Raw genomic sequence first — 23,663 nt, forward strand, 5'->3', positions numbered from 1 at the left:
ATACACTTGTGAAGACTAGCTCAAGGTCGAGTGTGTGTCTGCTTTGGTTTTGTGTTATGTTGTTGTTGTTGTTGGTGTGTGTGTGTGTGTGTGTGTGTGTGCATGACAACTGCGGTCGGTCAGCTAAGCTTCCACGGCGGAAGAGATACATTTGACCTCATCTGACCGCATCAAAGAGCCAAAAACATTCACACAACATTTCTATCAGACTCTTAACAAATTACTGACCTGTTGACCTGCTATCTGTTACAGACTAAGATTAGACTCCTACAGCTCAAACAAGAGTGAAGTGATAACAAGAAGAAAGGTAGACCTACCTTAAAGGCCAAAATATAACATGGAAAAACATTTTTTTTGTTTACTTCTCCTTCAGTAGGAGATGGTTTGTCTTTAAAATGGAATCGCTGTGAGTTTTCTGACCCTGCCTTATGCTTCTTTTAACATTGACAGGTATAGATTACAAATTTACATTGTATTTCATTAGACCTAAAACATCTGAGACCATAATCTCATTAGGAAAGTGTTTATTGATTCAGAATTTTATACAAGTGGACCTCAACCAGGGGTCGCCTCCGGTTGAAGAACAAAGTTGTAAAACCACATTCGTAAATTAAACTTATTAGTTTGTGGCACATTTTGTGATGAATGATCACTAACAGCATTTCTGTGTAGGCACACTTTGCTATTTACACATTTGTAACATCAATTTTTTACATGCAGTTTGTCCCGTTTTGCATATGTAATTATATTAAAAGTGGAGGAGAAATTTAAACCAGTGCATTTAAATTATTTCTTCTCTTTTTTAAAAAAAAGAATCAAAGCCATACTTTTTTTTCCGTTAAATTAAGTTAACTTGACCATATCCCATCAACACAAGTCAACCATGTTTGGTTAAAAAGGGAAAGAACAGAAACAGAAGGAGCAGAGGAGAGAGGAGAGGCGAGATCTGACTGTAAATTTTCCCTGACTGTCTTCTCTGTGACCCGAAACTCCAGGTTCCATGCTGACAGTTGTATACATTCAAACATGTACACACAACCTTATAAGGAGTTGTTGGATATTTCTACCAACTATTTCCATGCCAGAAAATATTTAAATGTGGGGGCCAAGCCTAGACTCATCAAACTATCTTTTTTTAACTGGTTCGGAAATTAATGTCCACATAATAAAAAAAATTGACATTTTTTATATCACAATTCTTCTCTCTCTTTCTCTCTCAGTGAATATCATGTCATGCCCCTGGGCATCTCAATGCAATTTTTAGTTATTTAAGAAAAGTTCAGAGTAGAGCTGGGCAACTGCTTTATAAGCTATGCCATACCTGTTTACACAATTCAACCTATATTATCACACTGTGTAAATTGGAACTGAAAATTGGCTCCTACTAATTGTTGTCTTTTAATTAAACAGCAGGTTTTAAATCTAGATAGATTCACTCCTGTAATAATACTTAAAAGTGCCAGGAGAGACAAAGCAACAAAGAAGGCAAAAGCAAAATAAAAACATCACAGTAACAAGTGTAGGAAGCAAAGATATGACACAAAAACAAGAAAGCAGTAAAATAAATGACATTCAAATCAGCGTAGCATCTTTTTTTTTTGAAGTTTATACACTTGGGTCTGTCTTTGCAAGTGTTATCTTGAGGCGTGCCAAAAAAGCAGTTTCAATCGACAAAGAGGGAAACAAAGAAATTGGGAAAAGGGAGTGAAAGAGTCATTGTCATTGAATCATGCCAATAAAGCTTTCTGAAGTGGACTCAGAAACAGAGAGGTGGTGAAGAGGGGAGGTGAATGGGCCTCTTCACTTCATGCCAGTAAAATTCATTTGAAAATTGGAGTGGAAATGAAAGAGATTTGGAGTCTGCGTGTAAGTGGCAGAAAAAGAGGCAGTTATTGCCAACTTGAATAGTGTGCCACTGCTAAACTTAATAAGACAACAAGAAGAGGTAGGTGAGGAAAAGAAGGAACGGAAGAGGTTTTGCAGATCTGAGAAACGAGGGGAAATGTCAACGGGGGGAAAAAGAAAAGAGTTTTTTTTTTCTCCCTCAGAAGTTTGTAAAGGAAAATGGCACAGGGCAAGCCGTTAACAGAAAGACAGTGAAGCATACTGTGTGGTTTCCAGCCCTGTGAATAGCGCTGCCATTTGCTTTACCCCTGCTGTCTTTTGTGCGGTCAGCCTCAACATCAGCAACCAGTGCGTGCTGTTTCCTGGTAGCAAATTAGACCCAAGCATGTACAATGTTTTACAAAATATCTGCTTCACACAGGAAATGCTAATCAGTGACATCGCTATCGAAATAATTGTTTTTATAATATTGCCATCACGTCCAAAATCTCTACAGGGTAGTAATAAAAGATTATTAAATCAAGGAGGCTTGTTTCATGTAATCATCTTTCAATCAACACTTAATTTCTAATTAAGAGTTTAAAATTCTCTATTAAGGCCCAGGAATTATATACTGGGAAAACCTTATTATTGAATTAAATTCAAGGACAACAAGTTAAATTGTGGTAGGCACATGAAAAATAAGATCAGTTGAAGAAAGAAATATTTTGGTAGTAATAAACTTTGTTAAAAGCATATTGGATGGAGCTAATTCCACAGACTGTAGATAAAAGATAGGCATAGACACCATACCTGTTTGCAGAGCTGCATTTTGAACCAGAAGTGACCATATTTGAATGAGAAGGTGGAATTATCAGCTTTATTTAGCGGGCTTAAGGATGATGCATTCATAGACTGTATGGCTGCATCGTCACACACACAGATATCGAAGTCTACAAATAAAATATTAGAATTTCAGTGAACAGAACTTGTGAGCAGGCTTCTACTCTAATAGTAATTTAATCATTCTAAAAGCCATATCATTTTTCAGAAAAACTTAAAGCTTTAATATGTAATTTAAATCGGTCTTATAAAGCTGGACTGAAGCGGGAGATTAGCTCTAGAGACCCAAAACTTTTCCAGGCATGTTTATTTCTGTTCTCAAGTTAAGCATTTTCCCATGGGGATTCACTCTCTTTTGCCATATTCATGTTAGCTTCATTTTGCTGCCCTGGAGGTTGCTGTTTGGGAACGTTAGCTAGACTAGGTTATGTTTATAGTTTCTCTAATATGAAGTAGTGATTCCTGCAGTCTCTATACATGCCAATGTCATTCATCTTGTCAAAGCTTACAGGTTCAAACAGATTGTTTCTTCTTTTAAATCACTGTTTCAGGTCTCAGTGCAGTGGACAGCAGCAAAATGTTGTCAAGCAGCATAGCAGAGATCAGTTTAACTTTGAACAGCTTAAATTCACTTTTAGATAAATATGCACCACAGATCAGTAAATATATAGGCTTATGCTGCCTGTACACCACTTCATAAAATGAGTTTGATTCTTTTGACATAGTGTGTATTGCAGAAATGTGTTATTTTTCTATCCCAGGGTTGTCACTGCTCTCTACTAGTCTGCAGAATATTTGTCTGAACTTCCTTCCATACACACACTAAATACATCCCCTAGCTCACTGACTGATCGATTGTGTATCTGAGGATAACGTGAATGGAAACAGAAAGAAAATCAGTAATTCTGTGGTAAACATGTTTACCATAGCCACGTGTGTCAAACAGGTAGAGTGGTGAAATGGAAGGAAATAAGAGTCAAATGAATACTGAAGAGTAAAATGTTGCTGTTTGAATACACAAGCTCAAGAGAGAGTGAATCATGAAAGGCATAATTGCGAGAGAGCGAGAAAATGAGGTGTAATCCTCTACCTATGCACCACAGATGGAATTAGCTTTACCCTTTTATCACTAACAACCTTAAACCATGTTGGACAGCCATTAATATGTAATCACAGAGGAGAATATAAAGCACCTGGTTATACAAGTTATATTCTCCTGTGTGATAAATATGTTATAGGGAGAGCATTTAAAGACAGAGAATGTGTAACACCTGACATCTTCACTGCATATTACATATGCAATATATAAATGTGAAGTGACATCTGATTTGTTTTTTTCACTTTTTCCATAAAGATCTGATTGTGATTAGATTCCCTTGTGGCAGCGATGTACATCAATATTAGAAGTCCATATATTTATGCTGTGAGGGTGTTGTGGTGATGCTTTCTGTCCTTAGAGGGGTTTTTTTATAATGTAAAGGTAGAAGCTGTCTTTGAAAAGGGAAATGCCTGTGATAGTGGTAATGGAGACCGTGGGATCAGGGTTAGAGTTTTGTATGTATAAGGAGATAAAGTGATCAAAACAAGTGAATAAAATAGCTATAGAACTAGCAGATGTATTGAGTTTAATCAGTCTGAACCTCATGAAAATACATAATTTTCGTTGAACTTTCTAAATATTGTAAAAATTAGGATAAATTGAAAGTGGGCTTAACCATACCTGTTTTGGAGCCTTCAATTTGTTATTTTTACCTCTTCAGTCTTGTTCTATTGAAACTGGATGTGATATTGGATCTTATTAGCTAAGCTACTAGCTTAAATTAATCTAAATCCTGGGTTTAAATGCTCCTTTAAAAAATCAGTAAATAAAAAATATCCACGGCAAACTTTCAAATATGTTGATCTTGTAGGTAAGAAAGAAACACAGAGGGAGAGGCAGAGGGACCATGAAGTGAAACATGACACCAAAGAAAATGAAACGATCTCTATTCAGTCTTTTGATGAAAACATTCACTTTCCCCAGTGAAATCATCAGCCCAGTGTTTTGACACCTGTGTCTTGTTGTGTGAGGAAATAGATAAGGAATGAGATCCCCCACGACAAGTGCTGCTGTGTCAGTGTAGGTGAAGGTTTTCACATCTGACTTAAAAATATATATATATATATATATAAAAAATAAAAAAAACTAAACTTTGAATGTACTGAAACTCTGCAAGGCTGTGTCACTCTGGGAGATTGGGAGAGAGCAATGAAAAGATAAACTTGTGTTTTCCTGCTGTTTTAAACGAATATGAAGATTTTCAATCGCTAAATATTTTACCTATTCCATCATCTTCAGATTACACCGATGCACCACATCAGTTCCCTTGAACCTTCTTTAATAAAGCCTCCACAGATACAGTATAATGCATTGAAGCTAGAATATGATGCAAGAATGTTTCTTAGCCTTTGGCTGGATCATTGCATTTTACACCTTTTAGACCTCCCCTTTTTTACATTTTTGCATTGCTTTTTCAAGCTAGCGTACCATTTCAGTTAGCAATATACATCTGCTCAAACTGAAATACTGTGTATGGTGCTATAAGTTGTTCATAATAATACAATTATGTTACAAATTAGACTTGAAGTTAGAACATGAAAGGTGTAAATAAATGTTACAACATTTTTAAAAAAGCCTATGATAGATTTGAGGCTCAGAGCACGGGCTTGCTAACTATGGGCTAAACAAATGCTCCTTGTACTGCAGGCAGTCATCAAGGCACAGTTGGTTGAAGGGAGATGTTTTCACTGCCGCAACTGTGGCTTGTGGCTGCAGAGGCTCTTCAGTCCACTTTACTCTGCGTCACTCTCCATCAGTGCTGATCCCAGCATGCAGCTTAAAGCTCATAAAGCCCTGGAAACGATGGAGCACTGCAGCCTGTTTGGCCGCATCAGCTGATTAGCATTCATATCCTCTCCTGCTCTTTTTCTGCTTCCATCTAACTCACTCACACACGCACACACACACATACACATGCTGTGTGGCTGTCTCTGTATCCTATCTCATTATGTATGGTTTGGTCCTAGATACTTAGCATGATGTATGCCCTATATTTACATTTTACTGTTCTGTGGCCTACCCATCTGTCACTCCTTCTCCTATGCTTCACTTTAACTATTTTATCAGTCTAATTGCATTTATAATTTGCAATTTGTGTGTATGTGCATGTGCATGTGAGTGCATTTAGTACTTTGCTGAACTCAGCATCTTAAAGTAATCTCTTACTTAATTCTGACTGGAATGGTTAAAGGTAACATTAGTTAGTTTCTCCATATCGTGCCCATTTTCTCACTTTCTTTCACTCTCTCTCTCTCTCTCTCTCTGTCTTCTTCTCCATCTGGTCTCAGAAAAAAAACACCTATTGAAAAGTAAAGAAATAGTTGGATATAGGTGACACACATGCGCACACACCCAGACACTGTTTCATTTCCATCAGTGTAGTGGGCAGTATCTTTAAATGCTCTCATTTCTGGGAAATTCTTACGCTAGAGCTGTTTTTACCCATAACTGTAAGGATTTACATTACATAAAGGGAAGCACGTTTCAACATTGCAAAACGCAAACAGATTTCCATCCCAGTAAGATAAATAAATATACACACATATAAACACACTAGTACGTACATGTTTTTTTAATCAGATGTAAGCTCTTAAAAACATCTGTGTGTGTGCGTGTGTGTGTGTGTGTGTGCATGTGTGTGTATCAGGGAGTCCCGTGGATTTTCCCAGCTCCTTATTTGGCCAGCAAGATATACTGCAGATAGGAATGAAGGGGGAGTGAGATAGCCAAACAGAGTGTGGAGAGAAATAGAGAGAAGACAGGGAAACTCCCGGTGATGATAGAAAGTAGCTTAAATGACACAAGGGGAGGAGGGTCTGACGCAAATACAAACACACACACACACACCTACACAGTTCTAGCTGACTCTGGAAAATGTAAAAGTTTTCAAAGGAATGATAAACTTTTTGATAAACTCTTCCTCTAAGCATTTGAGGGACTGGCTATAACCAACCAGCCAGTCATACTCAAGCCAGGATTTTTTTTCTTTGTATGTCACAACTCTCATCTAGAATTATAACCACACTGAGGAACAGGCTAAATGTTTCACGGCAAGTAAGCTTCCCCAAAAATGCAGATAAACAACTTTAGCAAATTGAATGAAAACTGCACATAACAAAACGTGCAGATTACATCTGTGACCTGCAGGCTAACAGTATATACATGGCACAACTGTGTAATCAAAAGCATCAGTGAACACGTTAAATGAGAGGCTCTTTTTCTTAGCCAGTAATAAATAACGTTAAAACAAAACCGTCATATAGTCAGATGGGCAGATAGGCAGTCAGATGGACTGGAAACCCTATAGTCCACAAGGAACTAATTGCAACCTTATTGCAGGTGTGTTTGTGTAACCTTTTTTGTATCCATTAGCCTCTATGCACTCTGGATTACACGTATTAGTGAGCAGAGTGGGTCTTATTAGAGAAGGCATGGCTGATCGCTGTCAGCTTATTGTTGTAGTTTCCCACAGAGGCCAGCACCATTATCAGCTTTGTCTTATAAAAACACTGCATGCAGATGGTACACACCAACACAGACCTCCTTTCTTGTGTAAAGTGGCATCACCAATACTCTTCCTCATAAAATGACTGCCAAATTCTAATTTATGCAAGTGCAGACATCAATATATAGACTTGTTCTCTGTATGTTACATAATGACTCTTAATGGAAAAGTGAAATTAGCTCAAACTAAAATAAATGTACACATATACATACAAGCTGACACACAGATACATATCATGTACACTTATATACACACACAAACACACACACTTGCCTCTTTGGTTTAGTCTGTGACCAAAGTCCACCCACCAGCAATCTGTTCCACACAAACAAACCAGTTCACAGTCTCAAAAGCTAGTTCTTTACACACAAGCAAATGCACACGCACACACCACACTCAACTCCTACTTTTCCAAACTCACTCTTAAACAGTTTGGGCAAAAGATAGGCAGGCGAACCTGCACACAAACAAACACATGTTGGCTGTAAACACTCAGCTATGTCGTTTTCTTTAAAAGCACTTGAAGTGATTAGGGTTTTAATCACGACTTTCGACACAAACAGAGATAAACATGCGGGCTTGTTCCATCATGGTGATGTTATTTGGACTTGGTTGTCCTCTGCCCTCCTTTTTCCAGCTGTCCATTTCACACACACACACACACACGCACCAACAGAGCAGCAGAACTTTCCCCCTCAAACTTAAAATAAAGCGGTGGTTCCTCAAATTTTCCAATCCAAATACGTCGCTAAGGCAGGTTGCTGAGGAGAAGGGAGTAACCCGCGCTAATGCCTGTTGTGCTCTACGACTTCCTGTGTGGATGTATGGGGGATGTTGATGTGTGAGGCTAGGGAAAATGCTATGCTAGTGTCACATAGGTGCCCTATAATATAAATATATTTTAGGCTAAACACACCTGTAACTGGATAGAAAATCAAAAGACCACTGAGCTGCATAGACTTTAAGACATATTTAATTTGTACCCTCATTACGGTGATCCAATTAGATGGTGAAAAGTTAAAGCTTAGAGCAATTACTCATATTTGTAAGGCAAAAAAAAAGAGATAGATGTCTCCCTTGTTCTGTTTCCAATAAGGTAACTAAGTGTCTTCTCTACTGTTGTCAAACTGTCCAAACTCAATGAGCACCAGAGACTAGAACCTACAAAATCATTGTGGAAATGAAACCAAACAGGAGTATCTTGGATCACCACAAAGGAAAAGTGAGGGGGAGATTCTATTTTGGTACATTGAGGTCACCCAGTGCCAAAGGTATGTGTTTGTAGTTTATGTGACTCAGGTCAGTTGTTTTTGAGCAATTCTTTGTCTGTTTAATTTGTTGTTTTATCTGTTTGGCTATTTCATGATGAGTTCTGATGTTATACCAGCATGGACAGAAATCCTATGTACGAAAGGCTATGAGGTGAAACGTGGAAGGAATAAAGGGGGAAAAGGAGGAGTGGTGGAGTGTTGGAGAAGCAGTGGGGTAGAGATCACAGCTGCTCAGATGTTCCCTTAGTTTATCATACGCTTTAGCAAAGTCAGATGGAGGACATCTCTGTGGAAATACACACATTGTATTCCCTGGAGTAATGTGTGTGCCTGGGCTTATCTGCATGCGTGTGTGAATTTTTGTATTCCTGCAGCCGAATTTAGTGTGCTCATGCATGGGCGTGAAAGTGTGCTAGTGTGATACATTTGTGAATGCTGCCATGCAAGTGTGATACCACCTCTGTCTGAGTGTGCTGTGGTTTCCCTATACCTGTGGGGACTAATATGACTTTGGAAAGGGGAGTGGAGTCTTCTTTTTGACAGTTGGCTAATGTTAGTGTTTGGTTAGGTGAAGCTAAAAGACTATAGAGTGTACAACTTCAATGAGTTTGCACATGTTTATATGAAAACCATAAACTGTACATTTGATATGTGACTGTCACACACCTTTGTCACATCAGCTATATTTTATATTATATTATATAGGAAGAGGCAAAGAGGCACTAGTTACTACAAACAGTGTAGGCTATCAAAGTCCCTCTCACACATGTGCACACAGATAGAGGCACACAAATCAGTGTAGTGTGGGAGCCCGTCCTCATCCTCAGGGTGTCAAATACTACAGTTTTGTAAAACCTGCTGGTGTCTCAGAGATTCACACAAGGTTGGTACTTGTCATATATATTGAATGCACCCTTTAGCTACAATCTTTCAAAATGCAGGGTCGATTTTGAACGGGCCTTAAACCAAACCATGTTCCCAAACCTAACCAAGTAAGATTTGTTATCTAAACTTGACCAGACAGCAAAGGAAAACAGAGTGCAAAACGCTAAGTGGGTCACTTAGTAGCTTGGTAGCCTGGTCGTGACTTTAGCCGCTGTTACACATTTTGCCCTCTGTGTCCTTATGAGGGCTTCTCTACTTTTTCAAACTTCCAGCTCCCGGTGTCTAATATTACCAGCCCCACTGACAAAACTGCAGTGTTTTTTTAAACAGCCTGGGAATGACAAAATGTTGAGTGTATGTTAAGTATGTGGCCTTTTTCTAAAATGCACTCACATGTCATGACAAACTCAAAGACACACACGCGCACACATGCATGCACACACACACACACACATTATTGGTCTGGAAACAATCTTCTCCACCCCTGTTGGTTACCCAAACATGTTGTCACCATGGCAACCAAACAGCGTGCCGTATAGCCAGGATGATTGGATAGGAGATGAAGGTGCTGATGATAAATCCACTGCATCATTAATCAATTATATCTGCGCTGATGCACTGTCTGGATATGCTTGTTTGTCATGAGTATGTAAAGACATACATAGTGTGTGTATGTGTGTGTGTGAGTGTGTGCGTGTGTGTGTGTGTGTGTTTTTCCAGTAAGCTGGTCATCTGTTTGCCAGTTTCAACAGAAAAGTCGTCATTCTCAAAGTTTGCAGAAGAAAAGCCTGAATCCAAAATTTTTCATTTCAGTCTTTAGTATATATTCATATATTCACGCGAGCTGTCACTAATAGAATGTTTTACAAAGGCACTGACAGATGAGGGTAATAATACAAAACATTTGGCCCGTGCCTGATGCTTTTGTTTTTAGGGGAAAATGGAGCCCAGATCCCTATTCACATGAGACCGCTGTTGTTCTGGGTCCCTCTGTGATTTGTGTTAATTTCAGAGTTCTGTGCTCTCAATCCTGTGCAAATCTGCCAATATTAAAAAAAGGAAAAACATGCTTAAAATATGGGTCACACAAAATTGTTAATTGCTTTCAAAAGGAATTAAAATTACAAAAACTGTTATTGGCTCTCAAAGTATACATACAAAGTATGTATTTGTAAATTCATAGGAAGGAGAAACAGAATTTATTCACAAGGGGAAAGTAAACATAACCTGTCTCCACTCTATCATTTGGGAGTGGCAAGTGTCTTGTTCAATGGTTCTACCTTGAGGCAGCTGTTCCAGCTGTTGTGCAAATGTTAGGTGGCAGCTTGTGGATGAGATCTTCTCCATCCCAGAGGGTGGAGACTGCTCTCCATCTGCAGTTATAGGACGGTGATAAATGGACTAATCCCTCTAGTGTAATAAGTTAACCTCTGACATTTGCATGTGTGTGTGTTGGTGTTCTCAATAGTTTAATGAAATGATTTTCACTGCATTTGTATATGTAATACAATGATTAACCCCTGGCCTTCCTGTGTATAATTAAATTATTATCAGAGCTGCTGTGTGTATTCAGTCACAAAAGAGGTGTGCTGTGGATGCTAAGGCTGTCAGTCCTGAAAACTGTAAGCTAGATAAGTGTGGGGCATTTGTAATTACCAGGTCGTTATCATTTTATCCTGCTATATATTTCTGATCAACTAAATTTAAGAAGTAAATATGAACCTGTTTAGTTTAGTCTTTGGGTCCTTTTTATGTGGAGTTTGCATCTTTCCCCTGTGTTTTGTGTGGGATCTCTCTGGCTACTCCAGGCTACCTAACTCCAGCAGCATTCATGTTGGGTTAACTGGAGAGTCTAAACTGGTGTTAGTTGTGAATGTAATAGGGTGGCTGTAGCTCAGGTGGCAGAGCAGGTCAGCCACTAATCAGAAGGTCGGTGGTTCGATCCCAGGCTGCCTCCTGGCTGCATGCCAAATATCCTTGGGCAAGATACTAACCCCATATTTGCCTACTGGTGGTGGTCAGAGGGCCCGGTGGCGCCTGTGTCCGGCAGCCTCGCCTCTGTCAGTGCGCCCCAGGGCAGCTGTGGCTACAATGTAGCTTGCCATCGCCAGTGTGTGAATGTGTGTGTGAATGGGTGAATGACTGAATGTAGTGTAAAGCGCTTTGGGGTCCTTAAGGACTAGAAAAGCGCTATACAAATGCAGGCCATTTACCATTTACCATTTAATGATATAATCATATAATAATCATTATGCAAAATGAATACTTTCACTTACACCTCAATCACAAGTCTTTATTACAAAGTAACAAATTCCTCTGCTAACTTACACTTAATTACTGTGTTATTACATTGTAATCTAACTGCATAAATTCCCCAGCATTACCTGAATTCAATTTCTTGCTTTTCCAAGTACAATGACATGACTCTTCATTACAGCAAGAACACATACTGTATTGTACTGTAGAAATACAGTGTAGTACTGCTATTATTTTTTTCTCTCTCAAAGGCATCATTATTTACTTTAGTCTACTGTAAATAGAATAACAGTGCAATGCAAAATTTTATAAAATACTAATTCTGTTGTATGGTATTACTTCTTAAGCCCTTTTCTGAATATTTCTTGTTCTGATGTTAGAGACTGACACATGTTTCTATTTGAAAGATGTTATATGCACTGTCATACACCTTTTACTTTTCACATGGCTGCTCAGTGGTGAGAGAGGGAGGGATTCAAATTCTGCTAACACGGTGTTTGCCGACGATTCCACATTGGTTGCAGGTCTGCGATGAGAGATAACGCTTATATAAGCTTGTGTGTTCATGTTCCCATTTCTCATGCTATAGGGCAGATTTTGAGCTGTCTTTGTTATTGCCTGTAGTGGATTTGGATTAGAATATGGGTTTTGTTCCAGACTGGAAACACAAGATAAACACACTCATAAGCATATGTCCAGAGGCACTCAGTCACACAGCACACAAATGCTACATCCACCGCACCCCACTCTGTAGCACTGTGACCTGGAATATTAGCTGCCATGCCAAATGCGATCAAGGCCAACTCCCACAATAAATACACAGATACAGACACTCTCTCTCCAGAATTGCTGGTATACTTTATTGGTGGAAATCTATTTTCAAAGAAAGAAATCCCTGCCTTGTCTTTGTTCTTTGACAAAACACTGTTACAATTTGCCGGAAGAATGGTCAATGTGTTGTTTGTAATTTAGATGGAGACCAACAGTGGAATAAAACTCTCAGTGCTGGTTTTTGTGTTAAATCTCAGCCAGTTGCAGAACTTTGAGACTTTGAGAGAGAAAGATGGTTATTTTGCTCGTGCTATTTTAGTCAAGGCGTGTCAGCATGTTTGTTGTTCACACTGTACTAATTTCTAGCCAGTTTCTCTTGTGTTAAATTGCAAAGCACAGCTAATCTTGACCTCATCTTGTTGAAAGCATTAATTGAAGGTAATGAATAATGCTGCAGAGATCTTTCTGTTCTAGTGCCTTAGATATATCTAATTAAAAAATGTGCTGAATTTCTACACTTTAAATAGAGCTAGAACCACAAATGCTTGCTTATAGCATATGCCTGTAGCATTCTTAATTTTATGTAGGCTGGATATCCCAGCATTTAACATCAGATACAACACATTTTCATGGAAATTGAATTGTTAAGTTTGCTTGAGTTTCCCACAGTCATCAAGGTTTAAAGGGAATACTTGTTTAATGTAAATTGGCATGAGGTGGAAATAAAAAGTGCATTGTCAACATTGCATCCCAAAAGTTGACTGATTGCATTTGACGAATTCATCATCATGTCTCACGACTGCTCACTCACCAAACTGACTAGCAGAGTTGATAAACTCTCCAGCCGCCGCCACAGTTCGTTTAGCCGGTAACATTCAAGATTGTTTTTTCTATACTGAAGATGCCTGATATCATGGTGGATTGAAAGATTTAACTGAGCTTTGATCAGGCTGGCAGAGTAAAGAGTATATCAGTTTGATCATTCCAGACGGATGTGAGCTGCTCCAATAACATAATAATAAAGATTAGTCTGACATCCAGAGGAAATATGCAAACTTTCCATAGTTTTAAAAGCAAAAGAACAACCTTCAGATCCGTCCATGTGAAAATATTATGTAACTTGATAACTGGACGTGTATCTGTGGGAAAGTCGAATACTGCTCTTTTCTGTTTCCTCTTGGTTTTCCAGTTTCCAGCCTGTCCTTTCCTCACTTTTCTGCCTTCTCTTCTTCTCTCCTCCTTTTTTCCCCTCCTCCCTCCCCCTCCCTCCTCCCCCTCCTTCTCTTCAGCAAAACCATCAAGGTGAAAATAATTGACGACGAGGAGTATGAGAAGAACAAAACATTCTACATAGAGATTGGGGAGCCTCGCCTGCTGGAGAGCAATGACACCAAAGGTCAGGAAGAGGGTGAGCCTCGTGATCCTGCGAATAGTGAATCCTTGACCCCAGAGTGTCCGTCGCACTGCAGAGGCCGCATGTTCTTAACACATGGAGGCACACAGGAGGGGATTTATTGTTCTCCTGCTGTTGTGTCCTAAATATGACAGCGAACATGCGGCAGACTGTACGTCATCTCATCAACCACATCCACTACACCTTTGTCTGTGTGCATGTCTGTGTGTGCCTTTTGTGTATATACCTTGCCATGATGTTTGTTTATCATGCATGCATTTACCACCTCCCTCTATGTATGTGTACGTGTGTTGTCCCATACAGGAAGACCATAACCGTTAGGATCTTAGACCGGGAGGAGTACAATAAGCTATCCTCCTTCTACATTCTGCTTGAACCCCCCCAGTGGAGACGAAACAGGAAGGAACAGACAGGTGTGACGACTAATGAGCACTGAGAAGGCACTTTCATGAATCCTGATTCAACAGACCATCACCAGAAATAAGTTCCTCATTCATTCTTATAACGCAGTTCTCTTTTGTTACTGTAGTTGCTGAGTGGGCTGTTAATGTTAACTGTTATCTCTGCGCAAAGAATAACTATAGTAATTCCGTGCAATATACTCAATCTGAGCAAGTTTTCAAATGTTCACAACGTATAATTGACAAAAATTAAAGCTCATTTTTACGCTGTTCTATTACAGTGCTATGTATTGGGAAATGATGGAGTTACTTCCAACTAGAAAAATATAAAGCAGTTGTGGGTGGTGGTGAAAAAGCTCCAAAAACACTAAGTAAAAAATATGATTTCTGGAGGGAGCATTTGGCTGTCTCTGTTCAGTTTAGTTGGCAGTGTTCTTGAAATGTTTATTTATTTATTTTAGGATTTCTGATTTGCTTTTTCCAACCACCAACCCAAAGCCTAAATATTTAAAATTTACTTTTAAATATGACAAAGAAAAGCGGTAAATTTTAGCATCTGAAACGTTTGTGCCACAGGAAACAGTTGTTTGATAATTAAAGTAGCTGTTTAAATTTTGACATAACTTATAATTAAGCTGACTAATCGCTGCAGGGCATGGTCTAATATATCTCATATATAAAGAACATACATTAATTAAAAAAATAATATATTTAGCATATACACAAAATCTCAAACAATATCCAGGGAAAATATAGATTTTATCATCAGGTTATCAGTGCACAAGAGAAGCCTTGTTCTTGTCACTGTAAGCAATACAGCATGATTTTCCTCAGCTTTATAACTGGATGAGCCTTTGCATCTGTGCACATAGCCAGCATAGCTGATTACACAAATCTCCAAACATGGAAGCAAAGAAAAGAGACTACAGAGTCAGCGAGCCAGCTTTGTTTCAGTCGTTTTTATCATATTTATTTTATGTAAACCCTGATAAGATATTTGAGACAAGAGCACTTTGCAGTTAGAAGGAAGAACCGGCACTTTACATCTGGCAACACTATAAAACATAAAATCAAAGCCTCAGTTGCACTTATAGCATATTTCTGAAGTGACACAGAGCAGCACCCTTGTGTTTGCTCTTGATTTAGCAGGTCTGTTGATTTGGGATTCAGCCTGAGCACACACAGATCAGTTGTGTTGCTCCCTTCTGGACTTCTCTGTTTTTCCTCCTTTATTTTTTTCATTCTTAGTCTTTTTGCTCCTGAGCAAACTGAGCGGGAATTACACCTGTCCTCTCCTTTCTTCCCCTTTTCTTTTTCTCTTATCTACTTTGTTCCCCCCCATCATTCAGCCAAGAGCTTTCTGAGATATGTTTTCTGTTGGCGTTTGAAAATGTTCTCGTACAACTGGATTATGGATCACCGGGTTAAAAAAAACATATAGAAGCAGTACCTAACACACTGTTAACTGTGGGGTTAACAATTACATAAATACACATAACTGACGCAGGACGTCTCTGATTATAATGGGCATGCTAGTAGATGGAAGAGCAGCTATTGGCCCATATCTATGGGAATCATAATGACTGATAATAGCCATTCACTGTGCTGATAACATATTAATGGGTGGAAAAACCCACAGTGACACAGGGCTGTTCTTCTTTTGCTCATGACATGTTGACATTCCACAGAGCCACTTTTTATGAAGAACTTTGTAGCTTTTCTACATTCTAGAAAATTAAATATTCCACAGACAGAAGCTGCTTCCTAAAGTTTAATTTAGTCCTATTTGAGTCATATCAAGCTTTACTCTTCCAGGAGGAGGAATGCTTCAATGTTTCACACATCATTGTTTAGCAATCTGGTGCAGTTAAACCAGTGATCAAAATGTTTTGTAATCTAGTAGATTAGTCAATTGAAATTTTACAAGCTCCCAAATATATGTTCTATAATAATATGTATTTCCTGTTAATAACACTTAAATGTTGATGCTAAGTTGTTCTATGATGTTGATTTAATGATTGAATCGAATAGTATTTCTGTTTAAATGCTTCCACCATGTAGTCAGGCTTTAGATGTACATGTTAGTGTTTGTCTGCATCTCTGTGTTTGCCCTTAATCGCTTGCTGAATCTATCTCCAGTGTGTTTATCCATTATCTCATATGAGATGCTCATCCCCCTTGTTTTTTATTACAAAGTAATTTATTGTAAAGTTGTTTCGGGGGGTTTTTAAGTGAGAAACATTCCATTTTATATATATTGTTATTTTGACACACACTACAGAGATTGATAAATCACATACTGTTAAGGAGTTTGAGATATATCCTCAGTTTTCTGTTTACATGTTGTCTAGAATGAGTTTTACGACCTTAAATGTACTTTAGCTCTTTTGGGTACACTCATTAAAAGTAGTTCTTTCTCTCTCTGTTTTACACACTCACACAGAGCAGCTATATCAGTGTGCTAATGGCAGCATGTGTTTACCAGGCATCAGCAGTGTTTATAGTGATGAGGGGATCAAAGACAAGGGCTGGATATCACATTATCACAGTCAGAAGATCAACCACACCTCCGGGATACACAGGAACGCGTAAACACACACTGTCTGTGTGTTTTATGATCTGATGTGCTGGTTGTCTGTACTAAATGAGCCCTGCACATCTCTTAATGACATTAACCCCTTTTTTGTGTTTTTGTCCATCCTGTTGTTTATCTGTGCATGTTCTGTATGCATATAGCCACGTACACATATCACTGTGTGCTTGCATTAGCAACATTATTGTTTTTGTCTTGGTCATAGAACATTTGACCAATTTTCTATCCTCCCGAAGGTATTTCAAGGTTTTGTGTGTTTTATGGAGAAGGCATTGGACTGTGTCCTGCAGGGGATCCAGTAGGGGGTACTTCGGGAGCGCAGCTATCTGGCCTCTTGTTAGAGCCATTCAGCCACAGCTACCCTTTTTCACCAATGTCAGTCATAATTTTTACGGATATAATTTCTAGGAATAGCCAAGTGGCAGATGGTTTCCACTTGTTCTGGTCTCTGCTTTTTGTAGACGATGTGGTTCTGATTTTTCATCAGGTGGTTGCCTCCAACTGGCACTGGAGAAGTGGTTTGGAGTCAAGTGTCAAGTGGTGGGAATAAAAACTAGCACCTCCAAGTATGAGCCCATAGTTCTCAGCTATGTTTCTTGTCAGGGCCTAGCTGCTACCCCAAGTGGAGGAATTTAAGTATATCTTGGGATCTTGTTGGACAATGAGTGAGTGGTGGGAGATTGACAGACTCCTAGAAGCCTCTTAAATGACGTTTTTTGAGCATGCCACAATAGGAGGAAGGCTCAGGGCATACCTCAAAGAGACAGGTTATATCCCTCGACTCGCTTGGTCTGCAATTGCAATGCCTCTGTGTTCAAGCAAGTGAGTTTGAAGCAATGGCTGGGGAGAGGGAGGTCTGGGTGTCTCTGCTTAGACTGCTGTTTAGCAATAAACAAATATACTAAATATTTTTATATCTTTTGTCTTCAAAAAGCAATATTTGATGAGATTAGACAGAAAAAAATATCTCTAGAAATACGTCTTTAAAATTAGAATTCTTATGTTGCAGGGTTACATAAAATCTATGAAAAAACAAAAAGTGGACCTGATTTACTCGCTATGTTTTTGCAGCTATATTCCACTTCTAGGCTTCTTCTTCCTCCTGCTACATTTGGATTGACAGTCTGACCCTCAGGGACAAATTAAGAGCACGGTGCACAACCCTGTGAATGTCAAAAGAAACAAGCATTCAAATGCTTGCACTTCTGAAATCATTTCTTCGGGCATGGAAACTGCAGGCATTTCTGCTGAAGAGTGGTGAGACACAGCTTTCATCAGCAGTGATAATTGACTTTTATCAGTTCTACACAGATGCTGATGTTTATTCTTTGTCCATCAGAGCCTTTAGTTTTCAGGCCCCTCTTTTATGGAAACATGACTTACAAGAGTCCAGCCTAGATGTAATAAATGCATGAACTAGTTTTTCAGCATCACTCTGAGACTGGATATTTCTAATTTTAGAGATATTGCACAAATGGAAGAAAGCAGTCCTACATATTTGTTTAATATGTGCATTAAATGACATATCCTGGTCAAAAATGACTCCAAGCTTCCTTACAGTGTTACTGGAGGCCAAGCTAATGCCATCCAGAGTAAGGTTAGATCTGGTTAGATACCATATTTCTAAGATTTTCTTGGCCAGTACAATAACCTCAGTTTTATCTGAATTTAGAAGCAGAAAATTAGATGCCATCCAGGTGTTTATGTCTTTAAAACATTCCTGCAGTTTAACTAATTGTTGTGTGTTATCTGGCTTAATGGACAGATAAAGTTGTGTGTCATCTGCATAGCAGTGAAAATGTATGCTATGCCTTACATGTTACTGCCCAAGGGAAGCATTTATAATGTAAATAGAATTGGTCCTAGCAGTGAACCCTGTGGAACTGCATAATTAACTCTCCATTTATGTGAACAAATTGGAGTTGATTAGATAGATATGATACAAACCACTGCAGCCTAGTACCTGTTATACCTACAGCATGCGTTAATCGTTCTAATAGAACATTATGGTCAACAGTAACGAACGCTGCACTGAGGTCTAGCAGGACAAGCACAGAGATGAGTCCACTGTCAGAAGCCATAAGAAGATCATTTGTAACCTTCACTAAAGCTGTTTATGTACTGTTAGCTGTTTGACAACTACTCTTTCAAGAATTTGAACATTTAAAAATGTTCTGTATTTGGTCAAAACAGCATTGCACTGTTCAAAGACATAGGACCACTTACACATTACCTCTACAGGGTTGTTCTGCTCTGGAAACCCATGCCGCGAAGCTCCTGGCACACATTTTTTGCGCTGATGTTAATGGCAGAGGTTGGTTTTGCTGGTTATTGAGTTATTGAGTTGCCAGGGCATTTGTGACTATTATGACTATTATGCTCCATGCACCTCAGCAGTCACCACCTTTTGAGTGGTCTGTAATTTCATAGCTAAGCTACTGGGAGTTTTACCCCTCATATATTAAAGGCATGACTCCACTGGACAGGCAGGCAGGCAAAATCCTAAAATCTCCCAAAAATGTTAGTATGGTGGTGGGATGTGGTGTGTGGCTCAACTGCACGAGAGGGATGCAGTAGCGGGTTCAGGGGCAGTACCAGGGGAAATTGGCTGGCACAGCTGCCATCAGCTAATCACGATTCTCCGATTTATTTTAGGAGGACGCTAGAGGAGGAGTTCAAAATTCAGTGTATGTGTTAGGCACAGGATGTAGAAATAAATGTCTGAAATAAAGTCTGGGTTTAGACTTTTATTCAACCTGAACGACTCATGGCTATAGCTTAGGTGGTAGAGCAGGGCATCTGCTATTCAGAGGGTTGGTGGTCCGATTCCCTCAGTCTGGATGCCAAATATCTTTGAATGAGGCAAGTAAAGGCAAATAAAAGTGCATTGACTGCTCAGATAGACTAGAAAAGTGCTATATAAGAACCAGTCCATTTACCATTTAACAGAGTGTTGAGTCTCAGGCAAGCTTGAATAATGGTGACCTTGACCAAGGTCAGATTCTGATTTTCTGAAACTCTTGTGAACATGATTACTAAGGATGAACTAGGATTTTCAAATTAAAAATCTAAAAATTAAAAGTTTGAGTCTGCTTCTGCCGGTTTCTTCCTGTTAAAAGGGAGTTTTTCCTTCCCATTGTTACCAAAGTGCTTGCTCATAGGGGGTCATATCATTGTTGGATTTTTCTCTTTATATGTATTATTTTGGGGTCTATCTTAAAATATAAAGCACGTTGAGGTGACCTTTGTTGTTATTTGGCACTGTATAAATAAAATGGAATTGAATTGAATTAGAAAAGTCAAAATCTCAGAAGTCTGAGGACCTTTTCTCAGAAAATCTTGTGGATGAATGTGGTAACTCAAGAAGGAAGTCACCACATTTTTTCAAGTTTATACCATAGGTGCTCAGGAGGCTGAGGGGTAGCACTGGCAGCTTTTTATAACAAACACAGTTGAATATGTGAAAACATGGGACTATGTTGTTTTGTATTCTTAATTTCCAATTAGTGTTTACTGAGGTTGCAATTTCAGTAAACTATTATTATTATTGTAAACTCAGTAAATTAGTACTGCAGAGAGACTGTGGAATGTAGAATTGGTTTTCTCAGTGCGTTTTGGCACAATCCAACACATTTTAAATTGGCTTTTAAGTGTCCTACCCCTGAGACAGCTGCTGAGCACAGTCCAAAAGAGGCAGATTCATTCTCCAGTGTTGATTAATTTGCGAATTGTGCCGTCAGATATGAATCCAAGTAAACAGCTCTGACATACAAGGTTTTATGACTGGGAGAATATAGTCAGCTTTTCTTCCAGCAAGATCCCGTTTCATCTTTTGTTCTTTTATTCTGACCCAAAGATAAAAGGCTGATATTCTTGTCTTTTGATGCGGCTGTTTCATTTACCTGTGTTTTGCTTAAAGGAAATTAGGTTCACAGAATTCATATAGTGTCGAAACAGGCAACTGATTTGACATCTGTTGCACTGATATAAGGAGCTACATATTATGCAAAGAGACAGAGGGGAACTGTGTAGTTCAGTAATTTCCTGTAGTCACTTGACTTTACTGGAAATAGTAGAGATATTGATAACAAGGCTTTTTTAAGACAGTAAGCAGAAGCACAGAATGCTGCAGTGTCTTTACTCATACCTGGTTTGTTTGCTAAGTTTTCTGTTGTGATCAACTCAGTAGTGATAAGGAGGATGAAATGAGAGAGACATCACTGCATGAACCTGGTCTTTATTTTCTTTACTGCAGGGTAGAGAACGTGACGCACAAGATTTAGTTAGTCTAAGTCTGTGCATATCCAGATACTTTATGACTGATTATGCACAGATGCCCTAAAGAGCAATGTTTTGCCAATAACAATAGTATCACCCCACCTCAGATTTCAGCTTAAACCTCATCAGTTTACCACAACTGTAGCTTGGCTCCAGTATTTTGAAGGCATCTTAAGTTAATGTGTCATTGCTTCAACATTCAGCTGCCTTAAATTTCACTTATTTTTCAACCCGAGTCTGCTTTTACTTAATAGAACCGTAGCACATTGACAAAAGATATTTTATCCTCTTCTTGTACTAGTTTCCTCCATCTCCCTTTCAACAACTTTGGGAGAGAAGGTATGAGTACTTGTTCAGCTCTGGCTTGTTTGTGCAGATGCAGCTGGATATTTATTGTTTGCATGTGTAGGCAGATATCAAATTGGGTGACAGTATTGTTGCAGATGTGAAGTGTTGGTTTCTCTCTTTAAATAAAGTAAATGGATCTTGGACTCCCACAGAAGATGTTTTGAGTGATCACATGTTTTATGCACATAGTTTTTTTTTCTGAGGGTAAACTCAATTGAATTTACATGGAATTTTTTGAAGTTTCTGGATGACTCTCAGATACAGCATCATTCAAATTTTGTCCCGAGGAACCTCAAGCAGTAGATAGTTCACCACAACCCATGAAGCTAAATATTTCACATTGGGGAAAAAAGTGCGGCATGAGGAAGGAATATTGCTGAGAGGAAAAAGGCTGAAAACACACATGCCCTGCAGAAAGTAATAATGACCCCATGTCCTAAAACATGCAAGCATGTGTACAGTATAAAACATGCACAGACAGATACAATTTATACTAATGCAAAGGTAAACATATGTGCATTGTAGTGTGTCCACACATGCATAGAGATACATTATGTGCATGAATATATGTGACAGATTTTGTCTGACAGCAATGTCATCCCCTCTCATACTCCTTTTCCTTATGTCCTTTTTCAGCCCCCGTCTGTGTGCATCAGTATTTTTGAGTGTTTAGTTATACAATAGTGCACATCGTTAATTCCAGCATTGATTAAGATGGTACATGTATCAAAACAGCATCAACTAATTGGACACATGATACTCTTCATCATGCCAGTCAGTATGTTTATGTACATGTTTCTTATCTATCTCTCCATATTCTGTTTGCTTATTAATATGTACATTACATATCCATAATGGACAAACCCACTGAACCCTGTGTTGTGCAGAACAGTAAACATCATTAGAAATCTATTTAATGAGAGATTACAAAACAGAGTCATTAACTCTGCAAAATCACCAAGCAATACAGCAATATGCAATTCTAAGTAAATTTCACATATGCAATGATTAATGATCATTTCACATTACTGCTTGTGTTGTTTTGTTTATTTTATTGAATGAGGACACTGATTACTATTTTTTTTATTTCATATTCAGTGCTAGATTGTTTAAAATGGAAGAGTAAGTTGGGTTAATTAAATTGCAGGCTCCTCTAATCATTCAATTTCTCATTACTACTCTAATTAAATCTGTAGAAGTTAAGATTATATATAAGAGTGATTGTAAATTTTTGAAATCAGTATTGTACAGCTTATACAATTACTACAGAAAACAACACCCAGCAAGCACATATTCTTGCTGGGTGTAACTTTAAAGAGACACTGATTAAGTCAGAAAGTGTATGATCTGCTGGGATGTAGGTAAACTGTAGAGCAGCAGGATAACGAGAGTGCTCTGTATGTGATTTGCCAATTGGATGTGTAGAAGGGTCACAGCTGAGCCATGTATGCCTGGGCTGGCTCTGAGGTCAGCTGATCTGTCAGGATTGCAGCTGAGCTTAACTTTGATCCAACAGGCGAAGCTTTCTATTTACCAGTCCGCTTATATTTCAGGCCTCAATTATGGTCACGAGATCTGGGTAAAGTTGCAAATAAAAGTGGCCAGGATGATTTTCCTCCATATAGCGCCTGGGCTAACCCTTAGAGATAGAGTTAGGAGACATCTGGAGGGAGCTCAGACAAGAGTTACTGCTTCTCTGTGTGAAAAGGAGTCAGTTGTGGTGGTTAGGATCCCCGCTGGGCATCTCCTCTGGGAGATTTTTCCCTGAACTAGAAGGAGACCCTGATGTAGATCCATAACCTGCTGGAAAGATATTACTTCTCACCTGGAATAGGAATGCATTGTGATCCCCCAGGAGGAACTAGAAAGTGTTGCTGGGGAGACAATAAGCGATAGCATTTAACCCAGCTTCTAGCTCAGCTTTATTGACAGCACACAGCACTTCAGGAGTCTGCCTCACATACATTATCCAGACATCCTTCAACTCTAAACAAAAACAAGTACCTAACTGTAGTGACTAACATGGGTTGTCACTCTAGCAAAGCTCTGAAAAGAAAAGAAAAACAGCATAAACTCCAGTTGTTACTTTCATATGCATTTTCCTGTTTTTTCCCCTTGCTACATTCATTTACCTGCCCTCTACCGATTTCCTTCTTTTTTCCCTTTCTTTTCCTT

General features: G+C 38.8%; 1 protein-coding gene across 3 annotated transcripts in view; it reads left to right on the forward strand.

Moving 5' to 3' along the window:
• slc8a1b (solute carrier family 8 member 1b) overlaps positions 1 to 23,663 on the forward strand; it is a 143,032-nt gene that overhangs the window by 75,778 nt on the left and 43,591 nt on the right. The window contains exon 5 of one of the 3 annotated variants that reach the window (XM_085183422.1): positions 13,744 to 13,862. In XM_085183422.1, coding sequence (XP_085039548.1) covers positions 13,744 to 13,862 — 119 coding nt within the window. Of the gene's footprint in view, positions 1 to 13,743; positions 13,863 to 14,171; positions 14,282 to 23,663 lie in introns of all 3 variants that reach the window. The other 2 variants (XM_085183423.1, XM_085183424.1) reach the window with 2 other exon arrangements.

Source organism: Neolamprologus multifasciatus, chromosome 13, assembly GCF_963576455.1.
Source record: "Neolamprologus multifasciatus chromosome 13, fNeoMul1.2, whole genome shotgun sequence".
In the NCBI taxonomy this organism is placed as follows: Eukaryota; Metazoa; Chordata; class Actinopteri; order Cichliformes; family Cichlidae; genus Neolamprologus; species Neolamprologus multifasciatus.